The sequence below is a fragment of the Dermatophagoides farinae genome, chromosome 2 (genome assembly GCF_024713945.1).
Source record: "Dermatophagoides farinae isolate YC_2012a chromosome 2, ASM2471394v1, whole genome shotgun sequence".
NCBI lineage: Eukaryota > Metazoa > Arthropoda > Arachnida > Sarcoptiformes > Pyroglyphidae > Dermatophagoides > Dermatophagoides farinae.
This window is the reverse complement of record NC_134678.1, coordinates 6,148,890-6,175,377: the sequence shown is the minus strand read 5'-3', so window position 1 is coordinate 6,175,377 and position 26,488 is coordinate 6,148,890. Positions and strand designations below refer to the sequence as shown.

Below are 26,488 nucleotides of genomic sequence, written 5' to 3'. Positions count from 1 at the left end.
TGCTCAAATAATAATAATAATAATAATAAATATACAAGAAAAATTTGAAAGAGTGGGTTAGCAGGATGGAAAAAAAACTAGATCAATGTATACCCAAACACACACACACACACAGATATATAATGTTCGAATAAAAATAACGAATGCACATGTATAATATAATGGGCGTGATGTAAAAAATTCGGTAAAATAGATTAGGTTCTCCTCATCAACCCGATCTAACGGTATATAATAATAATAATAATAATAATAATAATGATGATGATGATGATAATTTTTTTTCCATCAACATCACCAAACACACACACAGGGTATTCCACTCTCTCTCCCACTCTATTTTCCTTCTATGGATGCATGTGTGTGTGTATGTGTATGGTATCCCTATCCTTGTATCCTTTTTTTTGTTTTCCTATGTTTCTCTGGATATAGCTCAAGCTCTTTTTTTTTCTCCAGTTCGAGTTCACTCACATTTCATCGACTTTTTGACTTGTCGCCTTATTTCAAAAAATAAAAAGAAAGAAATTGTACAAAATTTTTTTCTTTTCTCACTCAAATCTGTTCGTGTCTATCGAATCGAATAGATTCACATTTAAAGGTTTTTTTCTGGTTGTTGGTGTTTTGTGTGTGCTCCATGATCCCATGATATCGTGTTGTGTATATATTTTTTTTTTTTTTTGGCATCAATTTTCAATTCTATCTGATGATGTTTACATCATACCTGCTCTTTTGGAATTAAATTTTTGAGATTGAATTTTTTTTGTTGTTGTTGCTGGTTTTCTTTTACAAATTTTTTTTTCTTCTCTCCATTTGCTCTATTTATTTGTTTATACACTATTTTTATTCAAAATTTTACCATTTCGCTCATCAAATTTTTACCTCTTTCTCCTGTATGTGTGTGTGTGTTTTTTTTTAATGAAATTCGATTCGAATTGATTATCGTCATCATCAGGATATAAAGCAATTAACAAAAACAAAAAAAAAGAGAATTCCAATCAAAATCTAATAACCACAAATCATCAAAATATATATATGATTTGTGAACAACACACACATATATTTGACTTTTTTTTACGTGTAAAGAATTTCACCGTTGTATAAATATGATGATCATGATGATGACGATAAAAAGATAAATCAAGTTTTCATTACATTTCATATCTTATATATATGTACATGTACACATCAATTAATCCATTCATTTAATAAAAAAACAAAAATTAAATATTAAAAGGTGTGTATGTGTGTGTGTGTTTGTTTAATATTTTTTGAAGAGAGAACATGAAACAAAACATCAACGAATCATTGTTTTATATATATACGTCACTGGAATATATTGAAAAAAAAACATTTTGCTCAAATATACACATTCAAAATACACACATGTGAGAAGGTATTATCATCATTATCATCATCATCTTTAATTCTTTTATTTTTTTTTCTTCTTCTGACCAATGGTAATTGATAATGATATATATGAAATAAACGAACGAACGAACGAAAAAACAACAACAACAACAACAAAAAACATAACTTTTATACATATTTTGAACCACAAGACTTGTTTTTTTTTTTGTTTGGCATGTGTGTGTGCATTGTGTGTATGCGTTTGGTTCGATCTTCATCATCATCAACAACATCAATCAAATCCATCCATTCATCCATCCATTTATCGTGGATGAATGAAATTTTTCATTTACTTTTTGTTTCAACATAATAATGTATGTATGTATGTTGTTTTAATATAAATGGTTTTTATCAATCAAAAACAAAAAATAAAACAAAAAATTGAAAATAACATTTGTTTTCATTTTTTTCATGACAATATTTTTTTTTGTTTGATTGATAATCATTAAATTTGTTAATGTGTTCATGTGTTGTTTGTAATAAATGAATTGATTTGGTTTTGGCCATCAACATCATCATAATAATAATAATTTTTTTTTTAATCATACATCCGTTCGTTTGTTTGTTTTCGTCGTATTTGTCGTCTTTATCGACCATTGTTTTGTATAGTATTGTCATTATGATTATATATATTTATAAATTAAATAAATCTCTAATTTAACACGTGTATTTGAAGGAAATAATTTAATCAATGTATGAATATTGATTATAAAAAAAAATTATCATTATAAACAAAGATATAATTGATAATACAATCATCGACCATTTGATTATTGTGTAATACATCTAATATATATTTTACATTCAATCATCATTTATCAATTTGATACAAATCGACATATGACTTAAAAAATTTTATAAAAGAAAAAAATTATCATCCATCATCATTATCATCCATCATCATCATCATCATCATCATCATCATCATCATCATCATCACTGAGAAACCATCAGTGTAAAAAGTGTTCTGCTATTATGATACCATATAGTACTTGTATGCGTTTCAATCAAACCCGACGACATTCACTCGAAAATGACAACAATAAATTCAGTCCTTGTGAATGGACTTTGGTTCAACATTTTGGACATAATACGGTAAATGATAAGCAATAAATCTTTTTTATTTGTAGTTTTTTCGTTCCTGATAAATGTTAATGATAAGATAAGATTTATTATGTACCATCATCATTATATATGATTTGTTGTTTGAAAATGTAAATTATTATTATTAGCTATATGATGATGTGGTTAGATGTCCATTATATTAATGAATAATTAGGATGATAATAAGAAAAAGGAATGATTTTCATCATTATTCAATTAAACAAATAATATGGTTTTGATTATTCCATACATTCATTATCTAACACAATATATAATAGTATAGTATAGTGTGTATAATATTTTCATTCATTCCAATTTATTATAAATGTAAATAATTCACTTGAATTTGTATGGCCCAAAAAATCCTATTCATTTATTAATTTTTCATTTCATTCTCTTTCTTTTCCATGTTCCAAATAATTTTCTTGAATTATTATCATCATCATCATCATCATCATTTTCATTTTGGTTACATTGTCATCATTTCATTATACTTTGTATTTGTTATGTTTCCTTAGCGAGTGGAATCGACGATCATCAACGTCACTTCTCAGGATGACCAAACATTATGTTTTACATGGGCCATAGGTTTGTTTTGGATAATTTTTTTTTTTCATTCATTTATTCATTCATTCATTCAATGATTTTTTTTCTGTCATATTCATTAACGTTATTTGTATCCTATATTGGTATGAAATTAACATTGTCATGTTATTGCATATCGTCATGATCAATAACAACAATTACAACAACAACAACAACAACATTCGAACTTAGAATCTCAAAATGCTGCTCAACAAAGTATTCTGGTTGATAATAATAATGCATTGCTTGCATCATCGAAAGAAAGTAATTATCATAAAAATGATGACTATAATTATTAACAAAACAAAAAAAAATTGTTGACAAACACATAATTGCACTTATTCATGCATCCATATATATATTATATAATTAATAATTATTAATTCAAAATTGCTATTTTTAGGAAGCCAATCGGATGAGCTCGATCGTCGAAGTGTATACCTATTATTGGCATTACGAAGACGAAAAAGTCTTCAACAAAGTATACATCCTGAAACGATACCATTACTAGATCCATACTATTATGGTATCACACAACGTTATTTGAAATATTCTTATCAATGGAGTTTCAATACATTTTCATTCGATGTATTGACTAGCGGTCATTCACTATCTAGTCTATTGTTGTATTTTTTCAAAGAATATCGTTTCATCGAAATATTTAATCTTGATTTGATTAATGTTTTACGATGTTTCAGTAAGTATTAAATGTGTTTTACAATATTAAAGTATTTATATATCATAATTTTATTCACTTTTTTTTAAATTATAATTTTTAGATTATCTTGAAAAGGGTAAGCATTATTAACTTTATATTAATGAACAGGAAGAATATAATAAAATTTTTTTTCCAACTAAACCCCCTGCTAGGTTATCATGATACGAATCCTTATCATAATTCGGTACATGCAGCTGATGTTACCCAAGCGATGCATTGTTTCCTGCAAGAGTCAAAACTTAAACAATATTTGACACCTATGGAAGCAATGTGTTCGTTATTGGCAGCCGTATCACATGATCTAGACCATCCTGGTGTTAATCAACAATTTTTAATTGCAACAAATAGCCATCTGACAACTATGCATAATGTAAACATAAATGATAGATAGATGCCATCTTACTTCCTTATTTTTATTATTATAAACTTTAAATATGCTTGTTTGTCTATATTATCTCTATTATTTTTTGTTTGTATCCACTTTATTATTTTTAGAACCTGTCCGTCTTGGAAAGTCATCATTGGCGTTTTGCATTGTCATGTTTTTACGAATCACATATATTCGATCATTTTAATGAAAAACAATGGAAAGAGATAAAATTTTTATTGAAAAATCTAATTTTAGCCACCGACATTAGTCGACAAAGTGAATTCATTCATCAATTTAACAATTATATTAAACTTGGCAACGCATTTTCAATGGAGAAAAAAGAGCATAAATATTTCATTTTACAAATTGCTCTTAAATGTGCTGATCTTGGTAATCCATGCCGTCCATGGAAAATTAGTCAACGTTGGAGTGAACAGATTTGTAATGAATTTTATAGACAAGGCGATTTTGAAAAATTACTTGGACTGCCAGTCACTCCCATGTGTGATAGGAATTCAACGACAATCTCAAAAACTCAGACAGGTATATAAAAAAAAGTGAAATAAAAAGAACATATAATATAATTGATAGGTGAATCTAATGTGTACAAAATTTGATGATTCTTTTATTATTTTATATTCAGATTTTTTCAAAAACATTGTCAGGCCTTTGTTCGAGCTATGGAATGTATTTCTTGATTCAAAACTTACACGTCAATTAATCAATAATTTAAATTTCAATGAATATATGTGGAAAAATATGGAGAATGTAAAACAATCAAGAATTAAACATAGTCATTCATTGATTTCTTTATCGGATAAATTTGAAATTGAATCCACTATTCGTTGTAAATCATACAATAAATTATCTCCACTCAATCTTTCATCGATTACATTATTTGAAAATACATTGACTAAATTAAAAGCTAGCCAAACAGTGGAAAAATCTTCAAAGCCTGAATGTATCAATGGCTGTGGAACACCTCCATCATCGAAAGAAATAATTATGACGACGACAAATAGTGAAGAAAAAGTCAAATTAAATGATGATGTTGATTTCGATGATGAAGAAGATGATTTTATTTCGGAATTCAATTGTGGAGCAATACTTTCTACACCGGCATTGATATTGCCAAATTTTTGTTATGAAAAGGTAAATTTCTATTGTTTCATTTTAATGATTTTGGAATTCTTTTCTGATTTCTTTCTTCAAGACAATATTTTAGAAGAAAAAATTATTAATTATGATTATCATTATTTTTTTTACAGCCCCAGAGCGGATTCTATCGACGTGGTTCGGCACCTGGTTGTATTGACATGATTCGAAGAAATGAATTGAATACGGCCAAAGGAACTGCCTTATTGTTGCTTTGTAATTCATTGAAAGCCAAAAATAATAATAATAATAATAATAATAATATTGTCAAAAGACGTTCATCATTTCCTAATGTCAAGATACCAAAAGGAAATATACATTTCAAAACTAGTCTACAACAGCAGCCAACAAATATTAGTAATATGACAGCGGCAATGACAACCAGGTTTAATACGGCTACATGTATTAACTATGCCAAAGGCAAAAGCAATAGAAACAGGAACAATAGAGTGTTCCATCATCAACCGGAATCATGTTACTTTGGGCAGCATCATTCATGTCGATCAAGTTTATTTGACATATCTGGCGGCAATAATCATGGCCAAGCAACGGTAACAGCAGCCAACACTTGTCATCAATATTTATTGACTACTAATAAACAACGTGGTGGTGGTAACCAGCGTCGACGATCAGTTCCTCAAGACATTTTTATTCGTTCACTAAATAACTATACTGCCTAATCGTTAATAATCCATAATAATTCGCAAAGTGAACGAACATTCATGCATAATCACCATCATCATGATAATCGGATATTGTTTATGAAATTTCCGATGAAACTAGTCTTAATATCGTCTAATTTAATTTTACATCAAAACATCATAATATTTACTTGATTATACAAAAGTTTTTTGTTTTGTTTTCTCTCTTGATTCAAGCAAAGTTTACTTTTAAGATTTTAAAATCACTTAACTTTACCCATTTTACCTATTTTTTTTCTTATACCACTTAATCCCACGATTATATATATAAAGAATGTTTGATTTTTTTTCTTTTCATTCTTCATTCATTCAATCATTCATTCATTTTCTTCAGTCTTTCTTGTCGATTTTGACTTTTTTTTCAATATTAATTTTTCCTTTGTCTATATAATATACAAATGATTTTACAACCACCATTTTTAATTTGTTGTTTATCATTTTGAAACCTATATATTGTTCATTTGTTGGTTTTATTGATTGTTCATTCGATTCATCATTTATTATTCTCAAGAAAAAAAAATTGAATTTATTATCGTTCGATTGTATATCGATTATGCTCAAACTTCATTCATCATTGAATCTTTTTTCTTCTTTTTTTTCTATGTCAAATTTACAAATTTTTTTTCTGTTATTATTATTATTATTATTGTTTTTATATCTATTCTATCTATATATATAAAAATTATCCTCTTCAATTGTCAAATTTACAAACTGATACCAATCTATGTCATTTTTTTTTAATTTTTACCAAAACACAACAAAAACAGACTGTGTCTCAAATCAAGTATGCGATTGGTTTCCATCTGTATTGAATATATATTACTATATTTCCCTCCAAATAATTGCTCCAATTTTTTTTTTGCTCTTTGCTTAAAACAAAAAGAAAATTTTTTTTTTCCTCAAATCCCAAATCGATATAAATGCTTGACTCAAAATCCTTGTCGTTGTTGTTGTTGTTGTCACAATCATCAAACTGCTCTACTATACTTATTTATTAATTTATAACATAAAGAATGATTAATGATTCGATATAATAATAATAATTAGAAAAAAAACATTGAATTTTTAAGAATTCATTTTAGTAAACATTTCCCCCCATTTCATCAATCTCGAAATGATAAAATAAAAAGAAAATGGCAAAAAAAAATGAAATGATGATTTTGTTTTTTTTTTTGTTCAAATTGATTTCGACGAAATAAATTTTGTTTTTTTTTATATAAAGCACAATTTCACAACCATAGAAAATCGCATTGAGAATAAGATGATGAATGAAGAGCATGTTTTCATCGATTTGGCCAATAAAAACGTCTTCCTACCAAACTGAAGAAAAATTTATTATATGGTTCATAGAATTTCCGTAAACGTTTAATTATAACTGGATTTATGTCTGGATGTCGACGACCTTTGTTTTTGTTGAGACATTTTTCCATATTATTATCCATTCGTATACAATAAAATCCTTTGGTAACATTATAGATAAAATCCTCATGTCGCATTAAATGTGGTAAGCCAAGAAATGTTTCGATTTTTTTTCAGTTCTGCCAATGGATCATAAACAAATTGATCGCCATCCACTACATGTATTTGATTCTTGGAGAAAAGCTAGATATTAAAAATTGAATCAAAATGAATAATAGAGAGTTATCAGGAGAAAAAAAAATAATCAAATCAAACCTTAATCCATCGCGAAAAGTAAACAGCATACATGCTGATTCTAATTCCTTTGTAACTGGAATTTACTTTACCATTAGGATAAAGGACAGCTTCTTCGAATGTTTCTACATGTCGAACTTTTTTCGCTTTATTACTGGCTAGTTGAGCGTAATCAGAAATCAATCGTGTGACAGGATCTCTGACGATCAAAATGATTTTAATAGATGCATTCATAGCATATATCCGTTCCGGAACAGATTCGGTAACAAAATAAGCTGGAGTTTTTTCAATCACAATATTCGATTGATTAGTAACGGGCATCTGTTGCCGATACCATTCTAAACCTAGATTGAAACGTTTTTCATCATCGAAAAAATGTATCTCATTTACCACTTTGGTGATTAGTGGATGAATATCAAGAAACTCTAATAAAGCTCTAGTGCCACATTTACGAACACCAACGATTATACAATGTGGAAGCACTTTTTGGCTTTCTTTATGAATCATTTCGGTTTCATTATTTTCATTACATCTTCGATTGTGCCATATGAATTTATGATGATGTAAAATCACATTGAAATTATTACTCAAAATCAATATTAAAAGTATCAATATGAATGTAACAATACAGAGACTAGTGAAGAAACGTTTTTCCTTTCGATTATGATAATTATAATGATTTTTTCTTATTTTTTTATTGATTAATGATTCATGATGATGATTTTTATTTGTACCGGATATTAATCGAGAGATTATAGCTTGTTCATCGATAGTAGATAAAAGACTATCGACATGTTGATCATGTTTTTGTTTATTATTATAATTTTGGATGTACCATTTCATTTTGTTGTGGCCACAAATCCATCATCATTATTTGTTTGCATAAATTTGAATGAATTTTTGAATTGAACAAATTAATTGATTTGAATGATGAATGAATGAATGAAGAATAAAAAAATCACAACCATTCGAGTATAAGACTTTTTTTGTTATAATTTTAATTTTGATGATCATTTAGAAAAGAAATCACAACCAAAAAAGATTCACAACCATTGTAGGATTTTTTTTTAAAAAAAAAAGAAAGAAAATTACAAAATCAAGAATATAACATTTTCAATTTTGTTTTCAAAATTTTAATTTTTTTTTATTATTCAAAACATTCGGCTAATAATAATAATATATAAACACGACCTAACCCAAAAAAAAAAAATTCTAACGGCTAGTAATGAATAAGAATTGAGTCATGGCGATGATATGATCCAGAGAATCAATAATGATTTCATTCAATATAACATTTTTTCCAACTAGATCGAAAAACATGCGCGCAAAATTGTGAATCACAAGAGAATATGGCGATTTTTTTTCTCCCATTATATTATCTGCTTTGTAAATATTTTATTCCTTCATCAACCTATATATAAATATATGTAGAATTATTAACGATGATGATGATTATTCATTATTAATCAAAAAAAAAAAAAAACATACTTCAATAAACCAATAGGAATTCGGTCTAAATATTAAATTTTGTAACCAATTCATTTGTTCATATGGATAAAGAAGATGAAGATGAATATGGTCGATTGAATTGAATGGTGCCCAATGGAATCCTAATCTATAAGAAATATATACAATTATTGAATGTAAAAATATTGTTGTAAATGAATATACCGTAAATTATTTCTATCGAATTCTGGAACATTTTTTTCCATGAAATCTAAGCCCATTTGTTTCATATCCTTCAACTATAATGATAAATAAGAAATATGGAATTTTTTTTTGGTTACACTTTTCATTAGATAAGATAATTACTCATTGGTATTTGTTGACGATTCAAATATTTAATATTGGAATAATGTTCTTTTGGTATGACCAAATAATGATGAGCTGTTGCCGGTTTGATATCTTTGATTAACATAAATTGATCATTCTAATAGACAAAATAAAATTGATGATGACAGGATAAAAATTGATTAATCGAAAATAATGACACTCACCTGTGATAGTATTGACAAATTTTCGTGTCCACAAAAAATGCACATTTTTATTGATTTTTTCGAAATCAATTTTGCCATCGGTTGTGTGAATAAAATCCAAAACAAATATGAGTCTAATTGAACTCGTGTGTGTGTGTGTGTCTATCCATGATAAACGATACGATACATTTCCCAGGAAAAAAAATTATGACAAAATTATAGTTATTTATTTATTTTTTATTATTTAAAAACAAAGAAAATATAGAATTAAGATTTTTATACAAATATTAGATTAGATTATAAAATATTATCATTATTCATCCAGTCCATTTAAGACAACGTGTTTCGACATGTAACTGCAAACAATGCGATGAACAATAACGGAAACCGCATATGATACAAGTGTAGCTACTTTTAAAACCACATACACTACAAAAATGCCGTTTGATCGAAGGAATTTCAATATGCGGAAAATATGTGCTAGATAATTGTGATTGTCGTTTATCATCATTTGAATTGTGTTTTCTTTTCGGATAATTATTCAGCGAACGTGTAGCGATCGATAAATAATTTGGCGTTGAAAGTCGTGAATTTTCTTCGATCAATGTGCTTAATGTGAATATTCGTGATCGGTAAGCATTCACACGTCTGGGAGTGATATTTGTACTACTATTATTATTGAGTGCGGTAGGATCTTCGAATTTGGGTGCTTTTTTATGCATCACCAAATTACTATGTGGATCTTCATGAAAATTATCTCGTTCTAATTGTTCAATATGTTGCCGGTTTCTTCGATTTCTAGTACTTTCATCCAGAATTCTATATTGTTTACGAGTAATAGAAATTCTGGATGATGATTTGCCGCTATTTTTATACATTTTTAATAAAAATTAATTAGTTTCAACAAACGAAAAATGATCCATCAAATCATCAATTCGATTTTTCAACACAGTCAATATTTCGGCAGTGATCAACAAATGAGTGGCATCGAGATCTTGCAGGACGAATCGTTGACCTAATGCATTAGTCTCATCCAGATGAAGCAAAAATTGTTTCATTGCAGGATCACAAGTAACCAAAATTCCAGTTTGGATTTGAACCATCACCCAAAAAATAAATAAATTCAACTTTATGTATCTTGTCAAAACTAAATAAAATGTTTTAGCTCTCACATGCTTTGTTAATTTTTTCTATTAACTCATACATGCCGTTCAAATATACCATTAATCGAATATAGTGAAAAATATTGCACGCGACATTTTGAATCATTGAAAATCGAAAATGAGGTAAATAATTTTGAAAATTCATAATCTAACCTTTATTATTATCAATATATTCCTAGGCTAAAGATAGATGGATTGGATGTTTATTTTCCTTATAATTATATATATCCAGAACAATACTCTTATATGTGTCATCTGAAAAAATGTCTGGACGCCAAAGGCCATGGGGTATTGGAAATGCCTTCGGGTACCGGTAAAACTACTTCATTATTATCATTGATTGTGGCATATCTGAAACAACATCCAAATTCATTGAAAAAGCTAATATATTGTTCGCGTACGATACCGGAAATCGAAAAGGTCGTTGAAGAATTACGAAAATTACATGAATATTACATAGAAGTTAATAATGATGATGCACTTGTTGGTTTGTGTTTGACTTCGCGAAAAAATCTTTGCATTCATCCGATCGCTAGCAAAGAAAAAGAAGGAAAAGCTGTTGATGGTTTATGTTTTAGTATGACTGCATCGCATAAACGACAGAGGAACCGCGATGATTCAAGTAAACTGTGTAGTTTTTTTGAAAAATTTGAAAATGAAGGCCGCGAATTCGTCTTTCCAAATGGCATTTACAACATTGATGATCTTAAAGATTTGGGAAGAAAAATGGGATATTGTCCTTATTTCTTGGCTCGCGGGGCCTTATCTTATGCCAATGTAATCGTCTACAGTTATTATTATCTGTTGGACCCAAAAATCGCCAAACTCGTGTCCAAAGAGTTAACAAAAAGTTCTGTTATCGTTTTCGACGAAGCACATAATATTGACAATGTATGCATCGAATCGATGAGTGTTACCATAAATAAAAAGATTCTGCAAAAGTGTCAATCTAATATAACTACTCTACAAGAAGAAATCCAAAAGATCAAAGAAGTTGATGAAAACAAACTTGAAACCGAATATAATAGATTGGTTGAGGGGCTTCGTGAAGCTTATATAGCCCAAAAGACCGATACATTCTTGGCAAATCCTATTCTACCTGGTGACATTCTGAATGAAGCCCTACCGGGAAATATACGTAAAGCGGAAAATTTTATTCGATTCCTTAAATATCTTCTTGAATATATGAAATTACGTCTGAGAATTCAACATGTAGTAAAAGAAAGTCCAGCCGCATTCTTGAAAGATATTCATAACAAAATGACCATTGATCGAAAACCTTTGAGATTTTGTTCCGAACGCATCCAATCGTTAATTCGAACTCTTGAAGTGAATAATATTACCGATTTTACTCCTTTAACTTTATTATGTAATTTCGCTACTTTAGTTAGCACATATTTAAGGGGATTCACCATCATCATTGAACCGTTCGAAGATCGTACACCTAACGTGCCGAACCCTATTCTTCATTTCAGCTGTTTGGATGCCTCATTAGCAATTAAGCCAGTTTTTGAAAGATTTCAATCTGTAATAATTACATCGGGAACTTTGTCACCTATTGAAATGTATCCTAAAATGCTAGATTTCAATCCTATTGTAGCTGCAACTTTCACCATGAGCTTACATCGACAATGTATTTGTCCTTTGATTGTGACTAAAGGAAATGATCAAGTTCCTATGACATCCAAATTTGAAACCCGTAATGATATGTCAGTAATACGTAATTACGGCATTCTTTTGGTCGAAATGTCTGCCATTGTTCCGGATGGAATCGTTTGTTTTTTTACAAGCTATATTTATATGGAACAGATAATTGCATCTTGGTATGAACAAGGTATCATTGATTCTATTCAAAAGAACAAGCTGCTTTTCATTGAAACTCAAGATGCTTCAGAAACATCTTTGGCGCTCAACAATTATGTTCGTGCCTGTGAAAATGGTAGAGGTGCGGTGCTTCTTTCTGTTGCTCGTGGTAAAATTTCCGAAGGAATCGATTTTGACCATCACAAAGGAAGATGTGTGATTATGTTTGGCATTCCTTTTGTCTACACTCAATCGAGAATCTTAAAAGCTCGACTTGAATATTTATGTGATAATTATCAGATAAAAGAAAGCGATTTCTTAACATTCGATGCTATGCGACATGCTGCTCAATGTGTTGGTCGAGCAGTTCGAGGCAAGACTGATTATGGTATTATGTGTTTTGCCGATAAGGTATATAAATATCATGTATATATATAGGATAAAATGTCTAAATTTAAACCTTTTTTGTCACTTTTATTTTCAGAGATTTGCCAGAGAAGATAAGCTAAAAAAATTACCGAAATGGATTCAATCAAATATGAGCAAAGGAGTATTAAATTTGAGTATCGAAGAATCTACACAGATAACCAGAAAATTTCTCAAACAAATGGCACAACCATTTTCAAAAGTAAGTCAAGAATCAAATCAAATTTTTTTTCCACAAAATTTCAAAAATTTTTATTTATACAGGAGGATCAACTTGGTGTTTCGTTATTAACATACGAACAAATCAAAGATGAAAATAATCAAAAGAAAATTCTATCTCGTGTTGAAATTAATGTGGATATATGAATTTTTTCATTGAATAAATTCAAAGATAATAATAGTCATTGATTAATTTTAAGAATAACAACAAATCAATTTACAATCAATGTTTTTAACTGAGAAAGTTGAAATCAAATTTTTGCCATTCTACTTTGTTGGTATTTAATTTGATGAAATTGATCAATTCCGTAATATGAACGTCAAGATTTGGTTTCTGATTGGCAGCCAAATTTAAAAGTTGATTAAATATTGGATTCAGAATAGATAGGTTGTGATCAAAAGAATTTTCCATTACTATGACCTGGTTTTGTTTTTTGATTTTCAATCGGAAACCAAATGCCATCATATGGATACAATTCAAGAAGCCAATCCAATCGATCTGAAAATTTAATGAAATTAACTAAAAAGTTTTCAAAACAATGACAAAAATAATACCTGATAATTCCAAGATTTCGGTTGTAAAATTTCCCAGAATACTTCATTATCATCATGATTTTTAATTGTATTAATGTCGAATGTAACATCATCAGGCAAAACTTTCATATCGATCGCTTGTGAAAAATCTATTAGTTTAATAGATGTTTGTTTCGGCAACGCATTGATATCGTCTTGGTCACTTAAAACATAAGTAATGACAAAATTGAAAGGCTATGAAAAATCAAACTTTTGCATACTTACATTGAAGATAAAATAACATTTTCGATTGAAATATTCGCATGAATAATACCACATTCATGTAATTTTTTGATTATCAATATCAATTCTAAAGCAACAAGTGCTATGAATATTTCAGGAAATTTGCTTTGCTTACAATCAAGTGTTTTCATCAAGTTTTGGATGGAAAAATTCCAATCGACATCGTTGTAAAAAGATATATAACCATTACTATAGAAAATGATCCGATCTAATGATAACACCGATATTTCCTATAATCGAAAGAATGAATAAATATGAAAATTTTTTTAATTTAAAATTATATTTCAAAAATCTTACAATGTCTGTGCCGCAATTATTCTGAAATAGTCGTCGTTTCAATTCATCATAGATGTAGAATTCCCAATAATCCAGACAACGAGACAATTTTATGAAACGTTTTGAATTGCCCGTAATCATATCCAAATCATTTGATAATCTTTCAAAAACATAGAATTCGTTAGTATTACTTTTACACCCACTATCAATAATATAATTTTGGCCAAAAAATTCAAAAAATTGATATAAATTAAACGCAGGAAGTATCTGATTTTTTTTATAATAACCCATGCGAAATTCGACAGGATCGGAAATGGCTGATAGTATTTTTTTTCGATTATAAGAATCAAATGGATAAATTTTATCATAAAGAAGGACTTTTTTGGTGGTAAGACTGCTCATGATGGTACCAGACGATGATGATGATGATGATGAAGATGACGATGATTTACTATATTCTTCACGACTTAATTCTACAATAGGGCTTAATTTGGCTGTAATTCCATCAACATAATTAGGTTTATTATTTAATGGTAGCATGGCTAGATTTTGTTGTAATTTTAAAGTCTTGTTTTGAAAAGGCGTAGATGATGAACAAGATTTTAATTCATTGTTTTCGTTAAAGGTTGAGCCCAATTTTTTTTGATCATCTTGAAATATTTCAAATTTTTCTTGCGTAGTTGGTGATCTTTCTAAATGGGTCTGATTCATTGTTTTGCACAATGTACCATTGAATAATGAAGAAATCATTTGCGATAAATTTTTTGTATCGCTGAATAATAATTTCGCGGTTTCTGGTTCCGAATTTTTTAGATCAACAACAGGAGCATTTGGTTTTTGTTTTTTCAATTCTTGGTCTTCAACCCATTTTTGGTACTTGATTTCTTCTAGAGAATATTCTGTTCCATTGCGATATATTTCATCGAATCGATCGTACAAGATCCAGCCTTTCAATTTTTCTTTATCACCAAAAATCACGACGGGATATTTCGGTTCATCTGAATGAGTATTTTTAGCAATATCATTGTTAGAATCACAAAATATTTCAAATTTTTCGATATTTTTTGTTTGTGCTTTTTTAATATCGAGTTTGTTCCCTTTCCATTGATGGGTTTTCATCTCATTTTCTTTTAATTTTTGATTGAAATAGAATTTATTTATTTCTTCATTATCATTATCAACTGGTGGGTGCGAAGCAGTTTCATTTTCTGTATAGATTTTAACTGGTACATTATCATTTTTAGGAATATTATCAGAAAATATTTTATCAATGCCATTATTATCTTCAATTAATGTTCTTTTTACAGGGGCTGACGATTTGCCTTCTGAATCTTTTATTGTTTTCAATTTATTTAATGCTTTTCTCTCACTCACAGGTTCTTCAGGATTTGAAATAACAAAACGCATTGTTCTAACTTCAAGATCATTCAATATTTGCTTCAAACGGGACAATGGTTCAGCTTCATTTTCAATGCCTAATTTTATAACTTGTATAGCTTGCTTGTATTTATTTTGCATTTCAAAGAGGTAGGCCCATTCAATATAAAAAGTGGATAATTTTTTTGCAAAATTTTGCTTGTAAAAAACTTTAAAAACATCCTGTGGATTGGCGACGATGTTGGTGTAACAAAGAAAAATTGATAGCATCCGCTCATTATTTTGATATCGTTTTTTGTTGAAAAATGTTTTGATACATTTCTCTAGTATCTCCGAGAATTTTATTTCTTTGCCTCCACGCGGATAATTTTGTTGGATCCATTCAATGTATTTAGCATACGTTTCGAAAAGTTCATCATCATCATTGCTTGATTGTTTGATATCTTTTTCGAATTTTCTATACAAATAAAATATTCAATCAAAAAAGGATTAATCCATTTCAGTGATCCACAAACTTACTGTTTAATCATTTCACGTCGGTTATTATTTTCAATTATGTCAGTGGACAATGTTGCTTTTAATTCTTCTATTTTTCTTCCTTGACGCAAGGGTTGAACATTTTCTTTAGTTGTTTCAAGAAGTTCATCCATAATTTTATTTGAAGTACAATTATAAACAATCAAATCAAAAAGATTTCATCACAATGAAATTGTTGAAGCTCACGAGTGGCGCGCTAGATTTTCAACGAACTTTTTTCAATTTGCTTGTTGGTTGCTCATGGTTCACTCATATAATACGTAAATTTCAATGATTTTTCGCATTTTTTTTTAAATTTTCAATGCACAGTAAAATCTCGCTAAACCCGGCGTTAATTCTCTATGAATTTTGATTGTGAAGCGAAAGCGAAGTCTTACTGGAAATTTTTCCTTTTATTTCAATGTAGATTATTTCATAAAAAATAAAAATATTGTTAATGAATAAAATTAGATAACTATAATAGATAATAATAATAATAATAGAATATAATCCATTAAAAAAATTTCATTAAAAATCTTCTGACACCTGTGGCAAACAAAGATTATAGAATGAATTTTTATCCCAGAATGTCACCGGTTTCCAAGCACAGCCACCCTTGATAAGTTAGAAAATTTTGGAATTAATATTCGACGATTGAAAGATCATTTGATTTTCTTACCTTTTTGTGTATGTTATTTAGATTTTCATCACCTATATAATGAGGATCAAGAACCAAATATTTTACATCACCAGTAGCTTCATTAAAATCGACACCAATAATAGTATGTGCCAATACACCACCACCAATCATTATTGGTGTTCCATTAGTGGAAAAATGTTTAATCAAATCTCTAGCCTTATCCAATAATTCGGTTGCAGAATTGATAAAAATAATCTTTGATTGTATATCATACAAATGGCTCAAAACATAGCATACTTCCTGAGAACCTATCCACTTGGATGAACCTAAAAAGTTTGGTGGTTTATCACCGACATCAATTAAAGCCTGTTGAATTTCTTTATGAGTAGGCACTGTTTCTATATCAATATAGCCTTGTATTTGAAACCAAGAAATAATAGTCTGCAATGATCGATATGCACAGCCCCAGCCAGAATCATCCATATGATCTTGATTGTAATGATGGTAAGAATATTTTCCTTTAACTATATAACATTGACCATTTTTAATGCTGGATTGTAGTCCAACATGAACGTTCATTAATTTTTTTCCAGAAAAATCACGTCCAATGGCATTGGCCAATTTAAATGTCGGTCTCAACATTGGCACTAAATATTTAAGATGTAATGATTTTCGTTGATCCTTGTATATTTCGATTGAATCCAAATCGTGATAAAGAATGGTGATAATGTGAGTGTAAATGTTTGGTTCATAAAAATTGACCACTTGAGGAATTTGTAATGGACATTTCTTTTCTGGATTGTCATCAAAATATTTTTGCATCAATGTTAACATTTTGGTCAAAGAATTTATAAATATCTTATACAATTGTTGTAAATTATTCTGCAGCTGTAACAAGTAAAACATCTTCAAGTTGAAAATGAAATCATATTTTTGATTTTCTTCAAATTTTTCAGGGCTATCAGATTTTTCGATATTATTATCCAATTTAAATTGCAGAATACTTTTTCGGCTACGTAATTGTCGTTGAGATTTTTCGATCATTTTCTTCTTCATATTTGTCGGTATTTGTAAATCTTGTAATTCTTCAAATTGTTCAATTTGATTATAAAGATCTTCAATACAAATTCCATTCAAATTTTCTTCTTTTCCATTTATTTTAAATGAAGACATATCAAGACGAAAAATCCAACTATTTAATTGTTCAATGATAGAAGATATATTAGTGGTTGGAATCGAATCTTCAAAGGAAATATTAAGTTTGAAATTTACATCCAATTTTATTTGTATTAATGGCTCCAAAGCTACTTGATGATCGACAATTTCAATAGTATAATCGATTAATTTTTTTGATTTTATATCAAACAATGAAATTTTTTCAATGTTTTCATTGTAATTATAAACCAAAAGTTTACCAGATGTTTTGTTTTTACTAAGCTCGTTGCAGAAAACGACAATCGAATCTTCATCAAATGATTCAAGAAAATAGGCTCCAATTAAATTATTTCCGAATGGAATATCATTTAAATTCTCTGTACAACCCATACAATAACAACAGTTATTTTGCAAAGCTGATGTATAGCCAAATATGATGCCTTTTTTCGAATTTTGAAAATTCCATTGTTGTAATCTCTATTATAATTGAAAATTTAAAAAAAATGAGGAATATTTTGATGATCATAAATTGATAATTACTTTTTGTAAAGTATCGATGAATTTATATATTTTACCGCCTGACATTGTTAACGAATTTAGATTAGTCAAAAGAAAATGGAAATGTGTTAAAAAGAGTACACGTGTCAAATTCAAATAAACATAGACCTTTGAAATTTGTAACGTTGTTTATGGATTGACAATAAGAAAAACGTTTCTGATTGGCCGATGGAAAAATTCAAAAATCACACACCCTGTTCAAGCTGCATGCAGCAAGCATTTAAAAAAACGGTTTTTTTTTCACTCAATCAGTCATTTCATTGTTGCATTGAACATCAGTATAACAAACTTTAGACGACATCATTTTGTGATCAAAATTTTTTTTTAGCTTCTCAATTTACAACGAAAATATGAGTTTAACTAATCTGGATATTTATTCACCAAAATCCAAAGACATGAATGTCGATAGATCAGCCGCCGTAAAACGTTTACAAAAAGAACTAATGGAATTAATGGTCTTCGGTGATAAATCTATATCGGCATTTCCGGATGGTGAAAATCTTTTCAGGTCAATATTTTTGATCAATTTGATTTTTTTTTCTTCATAATCATATTTATGTTTTTCAGATGGATTGCTACGATTGATGGACCAAAAGATACCGTATATGATAAACTATCGTATAGAATGATTATAAAATTTAGTGCACATTATCCATTCAAAGCACCGAATGTAAAATTTTTAAATCATTGTTTCCATCCTAATATTAGTCCTATGGGCGATATTTGTTTGGATATCCTAAAGGTAATTCATCTTTTTTTTCTTCGTTATGGATGTGGTTTTTATTTGTTAATTTTCTTTTTCTCATAGGAAAATTGGTCAGCATTATACGATGTTCGAACTATTTTATTATCAATACAATCATTGCTTGGTGAACCGAATCTAGATTCACCATTGGATCAACAAGCGGCACGATTATGGGGCCATCAAGATTATCGAAAATATGTACTTGAAAAAGTTAAACTTGAAATTCATGAATAATAGACAAATTTTTTTTTTTAAATCATAATAATTAGGAATTTTTATTAATATTTAAAATTTTTTTTTCTCAATTTAAATCATCAATGAATTCAATTTATAATTGATAATAAAATAATTGCTAACATGTTCAGTGTTATTTTGTGTCATTTAAATCTTTATATGTTTATGTGTTGGCATTTGTCCGTGTGTGTGTGTGTGTAGGTGTGTCTGTGTGTGAATGGGTGCGCAAATAAGAATTAAGAATATTTGACAACATTTGATTGAGATTATATAAAATGAACAGAATCAAATCGATACGAATGATGATGATGATGATGATGATGACCACAGAATGTAAGGGAAGGAAAATTTTTTTTTTTTTTTTGGAAATAATTTAAAGAGAGATTAGAATTTTGAAAATAAACAGATGGAAAAAAAACAATTGAATTTATATGAATTGAATATCAATTACAGGAAATTCATTGGTTGTTTTTTTTTATTCTGTTCCTATATTTTTCGCTGTAAACACAACATACACAGGTTCAATGAAGAGATCTTGTTTTGATTCAATTTTTTGTTTTGTTTTGTTTTGTTTCATTTCTGTTTGTTTGTTTTAAAAAATCGAATGTTTCTCTATTTATATAATAATAATAATAATAATCGGATATGATCAAGAGTTTGCAAAAAAAAAAAACAAACGAAAAGGGAAATTAATTATAATGAAGAAAAATGAAGATAATTATTTATTAAAATAAATGAAACGATTTGTCGGCAGGCTTTGTCATCGTCGATCATTGAATTAGAATAAATCATCATCACAGCCAACCAAGAAACGAAAAAAAAAATTAACATTATTTTTTTTTTGTTTCTGTTTCATATTTTTTTTTTAAATAGGAATTCAGATAGTCTGTCTATTTTGAGTGATGAACATTTTGGCCGCAAAACAATTAATGATAATGATGATGATGATGGTGATGTTAATTATGATAGTTTTTTTTATGTGAGTGATGAAGGATTATTGGAATTTGCTGTGAGCTGATCACTGACTTTTTTTGCTGTGAATATCACACCACGAAAACCTTTTACTGAAGTCTAATTTTTTTTTAAAAAAAAATGATTAAATAATAAAAATTGAACATTTTGTGATTTTAATATATTACTTTTTTCTTGGTACCGTTCAGATATTCTTTATACATGTCTGAACGTAAATAACGAGGATATGAATCATTTTTCATTAATTGATAAACATGTCCGGCTGCTTCATCAAATATCCATCGATTATTAGGATTGTTTTCCATGTTTTTCTTGGTAATTTCATATGATTTGGAATCAATGTTTATTGGACAATTGGCATCTATGATGAAGAATAATGAAAAAAAAATATTCATTGATGGATAATAATGGAGATATTTACCAGAACCCAAGTATTCGTTCCAAATTTCTTGTACTTTGCTAGCAACATCTTTTGTATGGACACACTTTAATTCTTGGACTGCATCCCAGAATCTAGAATTGAAAAAAATTCATAATTAGATTTATTCATTTTAATATATAATATATATTCATGACAATAAATTACTTAAGATTTTCGGCAGAAAATTCTTTTTCTAAAAATTTAAAAAATTGTTCTCTTCCGGCTGCATCTTTTAGTAATTCCTTGAGTGAAAATGCCCAACGTCTAACACGACGACAAGGAACATCTTTCCTATTTTGTTATTAAAAAATAATTTAAAAACACTGAAAAAAAATTGAAATTTTTTTCATGACTAACGTTTGTCTTTCCATTTCCCAAAATTCGGGTGAATCACTAATCCATGGGTTGAGTGGAGTCTATAAAAATTACAAAAAATGAATCAGTCAGTTAAAATAGAGCATTATTTTATTTTTATTTAAAAAAAACATTTACCCCTTTACTGGGCTCCAAAGGCGTTACGAATGGATCATATTCGGCCCATTGTTCATAAAATGCCGAATAAGATTCGGTTATTTTGCTAATCTTTACACCGCCAATCCTATGATCCAATCGTATACGTAAAGAATCACATTCACGTTTGAGGATTTCAATCTTTTCTGCTTCGTTTACTGGACTGATACGACCACCACCAACAGAACATGCCAAATGCTAATGAACATAAAATTTTGGAAAAAGTTGGCTACTAATTTAACTATACTAACCGTTGATATTTTCACTTTTGAACTTTTCAAAGGTTTGTGCATACGACAGGCTTTCTTTATATCGATTTCAGTAGTATTGACACTTCCAGGCTATTATGATGAAAAGAAAAATATATTTCAATTTGATGAACTTTAAATGGATTTTAGAATAATCATACAACCGGCCTGTGAACGTCCCAAAATGCTCGCTCCTGAGAATCAAGAACTTTTCTTTCCAATTTATCACGTTTCTTATCGACTCTGAATGTTATACAAAGAAAAAAAATAAATTGAAAATTTTTCTACATCAAAATTGTATCTTACTTGGCTTGAGCTTCAGCTTGCATAAAAATGAATTCCCATTTTCGGCTAAACATTTTTTGTAATCTAGCCAAATTTTCTGCTTCATAATCAGCCAGCTCTAGGCGAGTTTTGTTCTGCATTGTTCTTTTACAAAGATATACCGCATAATCGGTATTTTCAGGTTCCCAACAATTTGAAGGCCAAAAATATGGTGTTTGAAAACGATAGAATGTATTATCAGCTTTGACACTGATGAATGAAAATCAAAAAAAAAAAAAAAGAAGTAAATACACGAATTGAACAAAAATTTCTTTTTTTTATATACCATAAAACGTGATCATCAATTGGAAAAAAATAGCCATGTGAAGCCATTAGATTTGCTAGATGCAATGCTTCTTGTTGATCATCAAGATCAAGTTCACGCATCATCCAGGCAATCAAATCAGATCCTGAAATTAGAATCAATGTTTAATTTTTTTTTAAATATCAACGTATTTCATTAACGTATAAACAAACCATTGAAAACACTGGGTATTTTGGACATGAAACTTTTAACTGTTCGAACTGGCACTCCAGTTTGTTCATCTTGCATTTTGTCAATGATTTGTTCCATCTAAAAAAAAGATATGATTTGAATTTCACCAAAAAAAAAAGATTTTTAAATTATAAGAAATTTAATGATGAAAAAATCTCACCTTATTGTAAACGATTTGATTAGGATTCCAATTTTCACAATGATTAGTGGAATCATTTTGTGATGAACCATCACCATTATTGCCAGCGGAATTTGAGGCCTCCGAAAGTGCCTTAAGATGTCGACGAGTATGACTATATGCCATGCACTAGAAAAAATGAATGAAAAAAAACGATGATGTTGATGACAATGATGATACAATGAATAATTATAATGATGATGATGAGATGAAATCACAATAAATTTTGCTAATAATTTGCTTTTGGATTTAGGATTTTTATTTCCAGTGTTTCAATTCCAATGCAAATAATAGAAATGGCGATGATAATGATGATGTGAATCATAATCATAGACACATGATATGGCCGGAAGCGATGTAGTTGGTTTTTTTTGAAAAATGAATATCTAAATTTCAACGATACAATAGATAAAGATGATGATCATAATTATATTATCAGATAAAATTAATCAAATGGAAAAATAATCACTAAACAATATTGGATGAAAACAAGAAAATAATAACAAAAAACAATTTTTATAGGCAAACTGGATAAAAATCGGACAATATCTTTTGAAGAAGAATCCTTGACTCTTGAACTCAACAATGAATGTGATTGAGTGAAATTATGAGACACACACACACACACACACATAAATACATACAGATCATTACGGTGAAGAACGATGATGATTTTGATGATGATGATGAAGATGATGATGATGATGATCAAGTTTGGAGCAATCGCATTCCGGAATTTTGGAACAAGAACCATTTATTTATTTGTTGTTGTTATATGAAAAGTATATATAAATGTGTGTGTGTGTGTGTATGAGTGTCCAACACACACACACAGACTTTCGATAGAATATTCTATATAGTATAAAATGAATGAATGAAAAAGATGGATTTTTTTTTGAATGAATAAATATTTAATCTTTAAAAAATGATTCCAATTTGGATTTTTTTTTTGTTTTGTTTTGCAAATCCTTACTCACATTCATCGCAACATCATTAGCAAAAAAAAAAAACAGACGGACAAAATCTATTGATATTTGTCATATGAATTATTAACGTTTTAATAATTTAAAAAAAACAATGAATGAATTGAAAGGCATTATGGGTAAATGAACAAAAAAAAACGGATAACAAAATGATGCCAGTCATTTGAAAAAAAATGTAATAATTCATAGAATTATTTTATAACTAAACACGTTCATTGATGACATTATCACGCCATTTGACTAGATTGGCATTCATTGTTGCAAATATACCATCTTTGATAAGAGCATCCGAATGAAAACTATAATCAATTAAATCGCCTTTCAATGTGGTCATCGTACCACCACCACCACCAATGGATAGATATTTAACCATGACGTTTGGTGCGCAAACATCCCATTTTTTGATATATGTCTTATGCAAATAGATATCGGCCTGTCCTTGCAATAATTGTAATGTTTTATAACCGGAACCGGCCGCTTCAATAAATGTCACGTTATTTCGTAGTGTTTGATTGCCACCGCTGCTGTTTCTGTTGTACAAATGTTGTCTGTCTTGTATCCATTTTTCAATATCACCTTTATGAGAACGAGATATTATTATACGAATGTCATTTTGATGAAGACTAGCTAATGAGGAATTCTGATCAGGATGATCATTTTTGTTGAATGAAAATTTTGAGCTCAATAATTTTTTATCGATACCAAATTTAGTTGCCCAATAGGTTTTTGATTCGAATGGTAAATGTATCACACCGATGATTGGTTCACCACGACGAGCAACACAAACCATTGTCGTGACAAAATGTGTAAGACCTTCACCATATTCTTTTGTAGCATCCAATGGATCAATCCAAACGGTTAAATCTTCAATATTAAGTTCAATATCATCTGGTATAGTTGAAAATTCAGGATTTCGTAGATATTTTTCTACATTTAATAATTCAATCATATCATCACTTTGGAATGTTTCCTCTGAAACGATTTTTATTCCCGGTATAGTATACAGCAATGAATTGACCATAACAACATTTGACCTTTTATCACCTATACCAATTTAGATTATGAAAATTAAAAATCAACAACATAAACTAAAAGAAAAAAAACTGACCAATGGTGAGAATATCATCGATTCCTTCTCTAGTTTTACCCTTTATATGGATCATTAAATCGGTTGATTGACGAGCTTTTTTCACTTCTATACCACCTTCTTTTGCTGCAAGTACACAAGCTATAGAATTTCAAAATAAAAAACGATCAAAAATTTCATCAAAAAAAATATCTTCTTATTCATACTAACCGATCAGCAAATGTTTAAAATTTACATGAGATAAATGATACGAATGTAGATGAGCAACATTTTCAATATTGAACATATGATGCCAACAATATATCACTATCAATATGATGGCTACATAGGCCAAGGTACGAGAACGAAAATGAATCATATAAGGCCACATGATTGTAGAAATTTTTTGTTTTTTTTCGAAAAAAAAATTGTCACGTTTAGGCAGAAAATGGAAAGACAATAATAATCAACAATCCTTTAAACATAAACATTATCATCATTATTGTTGAAAAACATATGAAGCCATTGAATATTCTATTTGATAAGAAAAGATCTGCAGAATAAATCAATGACTAATTATTTTTTTATTTTTTTTGTAACGAATGTTGAGCATCCATCTGCAGATTCATGAATGAGAATACGAAATAAAAAATGTCATATGTTGTCAGAAAGATGGCGTCATTGAATGAATAAATTTCTAAACCATACAATGATGATGATGATGATTATGATGAAGTAAAGGAAAAGAAAAAAAAAAGAAAATGTTTGTGGCGTAATATTTAATGGCGCCCAGTAGTAGTTACACCCGTGTGAAAAAATACACATACAACAACATTGTGAACACGAAAAAAAAAATTTGACAATCCAAAAACGTATTCAAGAACGCTTGCGTCGTAACCCAATCCGAATATTTTGTGTTGTGTAAAATGAGCGCGTTGAGGTCGGCCAAACGTAACCGATAATAGTCACAATCAAACTTATATTTGAGTAACCCGGAGAGACCAAGAATTAATCCAAATATATGTGGAAAAAAAACTAACACCAGTCGGCCATTTTTCATTAATATAAATAACGCTAATTCTTAAACATAAAACAATGATTCCAATTACCAAAGATTAACATCATTATTCACAGATTAATATGAAGCAACGTCATTCATTATGTTTCGGCATTTTGAAATAACGTAAAATGTGTATTGTTGCATACCATTGTGACTATAGTTATTTTTTTTTACGAACATACGTATCATTTTGTAACATGGAAAAAAATTCGTGAAACGAAAAAATAAAATTACTCACTAAACTTGGCTGGACGTTTGCCCCATCCATTCTCAGTTACGTTATATGGCAGCAGCCGAATCTCTTTTTGGCCCCCAACATTACAACTATCATCATTCAATGATGATGATAATGGCTAGTTTCAAATTGTTTGTTTGTTGTGTTGTATATTATTCATATAACTGCAATAAACACGAGAAATAGAGTTGATTATGGGTGGAAACACTGTTGCGTGTATATGCATGTCATGGCGTTATACGCGAACCACGCATAGCCTTCAAAATAGAATTTGTATGTTTTTTGTGTGTGTGTGTGTGTGTGTGTATGTGTGTGTATATATGTCGTCGAAAGAGCAAAGGGATTGTGGCGCCTTCTGGCCGATTTTGGCCCATCATCATCATCGACAACAACAACAACAA

The 26,488-nt window shown here is 29.1% G+C and overlaps 10 protein-coding genes across 11 annotated transcripts; 3 read left to right on the top strand and 7 right to left on the bottom strand.

Annotated features, from left to right (window-relative positions):
• The first annotated feature begins 416 nt into the window (after positions 1-416).
• Positions 417-7,184, top strand: LOC124498269 (uncharacterized). The gene is made up of 9 exons (XM_047062007.2): positions 417-2,499; positions 3,027-3,096; positions 3,286-3,357; positions 3,497-3,790; positions 3,873-3,887; positions 3,964-4,181; positions 4,307-4,724; positions 4,825-5,333; positions 5,450-7,184. Exons 1-9 carry the CDS (start codon positions 2,380-2,382, stop codon positions 6,014-6,016), a joined length of 2,283 nt encoding a protein of 760 aa, XP_046917963.2. The 5' UTR covers positions 417-2,379; the 3' UTR covers positions 6,017-7,184.
• Positions 6,994-8,699, bottom strand: LOC124498316 (heparan sulfate glucosamine 3-O-sulfotransferase 5). Its single transcript, XM_047062061.2, is given in 3 exon segments — positions 6,994-7,569; positions 7,571-7,639; positions 7,712-8,699. Coding segments are annotated over 3 exon segments (1,140 nt in total). The 5' UTR covers positions 8,534-8,699; the 3' UTR covers positions 6,994-7,320.
• A 108-nt stretch (positions 8,700-8,807) lies between these two features.
• On the bottom strand, positions 8,808-9,819 carry LOC124498327 (adenosine 5'-monophosphoramidase HINT3). Its single transcript, XM_075728734.1, is given in 5 exon segments — positions 8,808-9,101; positions 9,179-9,305; positions 9,362-9,435; positions 9,480-9,620; positions 9,688-9,819. Coding segments are annotated over 5 exon segments (456 nt in total). The 5' UTR covers positions 9,766-9,819; the 3' UTR covers positions 8,808-9,065.
• Positions 9,820-9,874: 55 nt separating this feature from the next.
• Positions 9,875-10,544, bottom strand: LOC142597345 (zinc finger HIT domain-containing protein 1). The gene has a single exon (XM_075728733.1). The coding sequence runs from the start codon at positions 10,542-10,544 to the stop codon at positions 9,984-9,986; it is 561 nt and encodes a 186-aa protein (XP_075584848.1). The 3' UTR covers positions 9,875-9,983.
• A 305-nt stretch (positions 10,545-10,849) lies between these two features.
• On the top strand, positions 10,850-13,489 carry Xpd (general transcription and DNA repair factor IIH helicase subunit Xpd). Its single transcript, XM_047061996.2, has 4 exons — positions 10,850-10,952; positions 11,009-13,043; positions 13,117-13,260; positions 13,323-13,489. The coding sequence occupies exons 1-4, from the start codon at positions 10,948-10,950 to the stop codon at positions 13,422-13,424; spliced, it is 2,286 nt and encodes a 761-aa protein (XP_046917952.1). The 5' UTR covers positions 10,850-10,947; the 3' UTR covers positions 13,425-13,489.
• On the bottom strand, positions 13,283-16,583 carry BubR1 (Bub1-related kinase). The gene is made up of 5 exons (XM_047061986.2): positions 16,266-16,583; positions 14,391-16,203; positions 14,076-14,323; positions 13,833-14,013; positions 13,283-13,776 (listed from the first exon to the last, which is right to left on the bottom strand). Exons 1-5 carry the CDS (start codon positions 16,394-16,396, stop codon positions 13,510-13,512), a joined length of 2,640 nt encoding a protein of 879 aa, XP_046917942.2. The 5' UTR covers positions 16,397-16,583; the 3' UTR covers positions 13,283-13,509.
• Positions 16,584-16,699: 116 nt separating this feature from the next.
• Positions 16,700-18,729, bottom strand: LOC124498279 (ufm1-specific protease 2). Its single transcript, XM_047062017.2, has 3 exons — positions 18,598-18,729; positions 16,942-18,534; positions 16,700-16,877 (listed from the first exon to the last, which is right to left on the bottom strand). The coding sequence occupies exons 1-3, from the start codon at positions 18,640-18,642 to the stop codon at positions 16,791-16,793; spliced, it is 1,725 nt and encodes a 574-aa protein (XP_046917973.2). The 5' UTR covers positions 18,643-18,729; the 3' UTR covers positions 16,700-16,790.
• An 83-nt stretch (positions 18,730-18,812) lies between these two features.
• vih (ubiquitin conjugating enzyme vih) lies at positions 18,813-19,724 on the top strand. Its single transcript, XM_047062088.2, has 3 exons — positions 18,813-19,123; positions 19,183-19,357; positions 19,424-19,724. Exons 1-3 carry the CDS (start codon positions 18,966-18,968, stop codon positions 19,592-19,594), a joined length of 504 nt encoding a protein of 167 aa, XP_046918044.1. The 5' UTR covers positions 18,813-18,965; the 3' UTR covers positions 19,595-19,724.
• A 361-nt stretch (positions 19,725-20,085) lies between these two features.
• Positions 20,086-26,380, bottom strand: LOC124498289 (regulator of G-protein signaling 7-like). 2 transcript variants are annotated; one of them, XM_075728732.1, is made up of 13 exons: positions 26,091-26,380; positions 22,726-23,595; positions 22,547-22,643; positions 22,356-22,479; positions 22,052-22,279; positions 21,907-21,988; positions 21,749-21,838; positions 21,480-21,695; positions 21,345-21,403; positions 21,153-21,278; positions 20,988-21,079; positions 20,734-20,927; positions 20,086-20,665 (listed from the first exon to the last, which is right to left on the bottom strand). In XM_075728732.1, the coding sequence occupies exons 2-13, from the start codon at positions 22,867-22,869 to the stop codon at positions 20,570-20,572; spliced, it is 1,548 nt and encodes a 515-aa protein (XP_075584847.1). In that variant the 5' UTR covers positions 22,870-23,595; positions 26,091-26,380; the 3' UTR covers positions 20,086-20,569. The 2 variants fall into 2 exon arrangements, with proteins under 2 accessions (XP_075584847.1, XP_046918006.1); XM_047062050.2 differs by lacking the exon at positions 26,091-26,380 and having other exon boundaries at positions 21,910-21,988; positions 22,726-23,400.
• Positions 23,777-26,096, bottom strand: LOC124498897 (inositol monophosphatase 3). The gene is made up of 3 exons (XM_047062719.2): positions 25,024-26,096; positions 24,835-24,954; positions 23,777-24,770 (listed from the first exon to the last, which is right to left on the bottom strand). Exons 1-3 carry the CDS (start codon positions 25,181-25,183, stop codon positions 23,929-23,931), a joined length of 1,122 nt encoding a protein of 373 aa, XP_046918675.1. The 5' UTR covers positions 25,184-26,096; the 3' UTR covers positions 23,777-23,928.
• Positions 26,381-26,488: the final 108 nt, after the last annotated feature.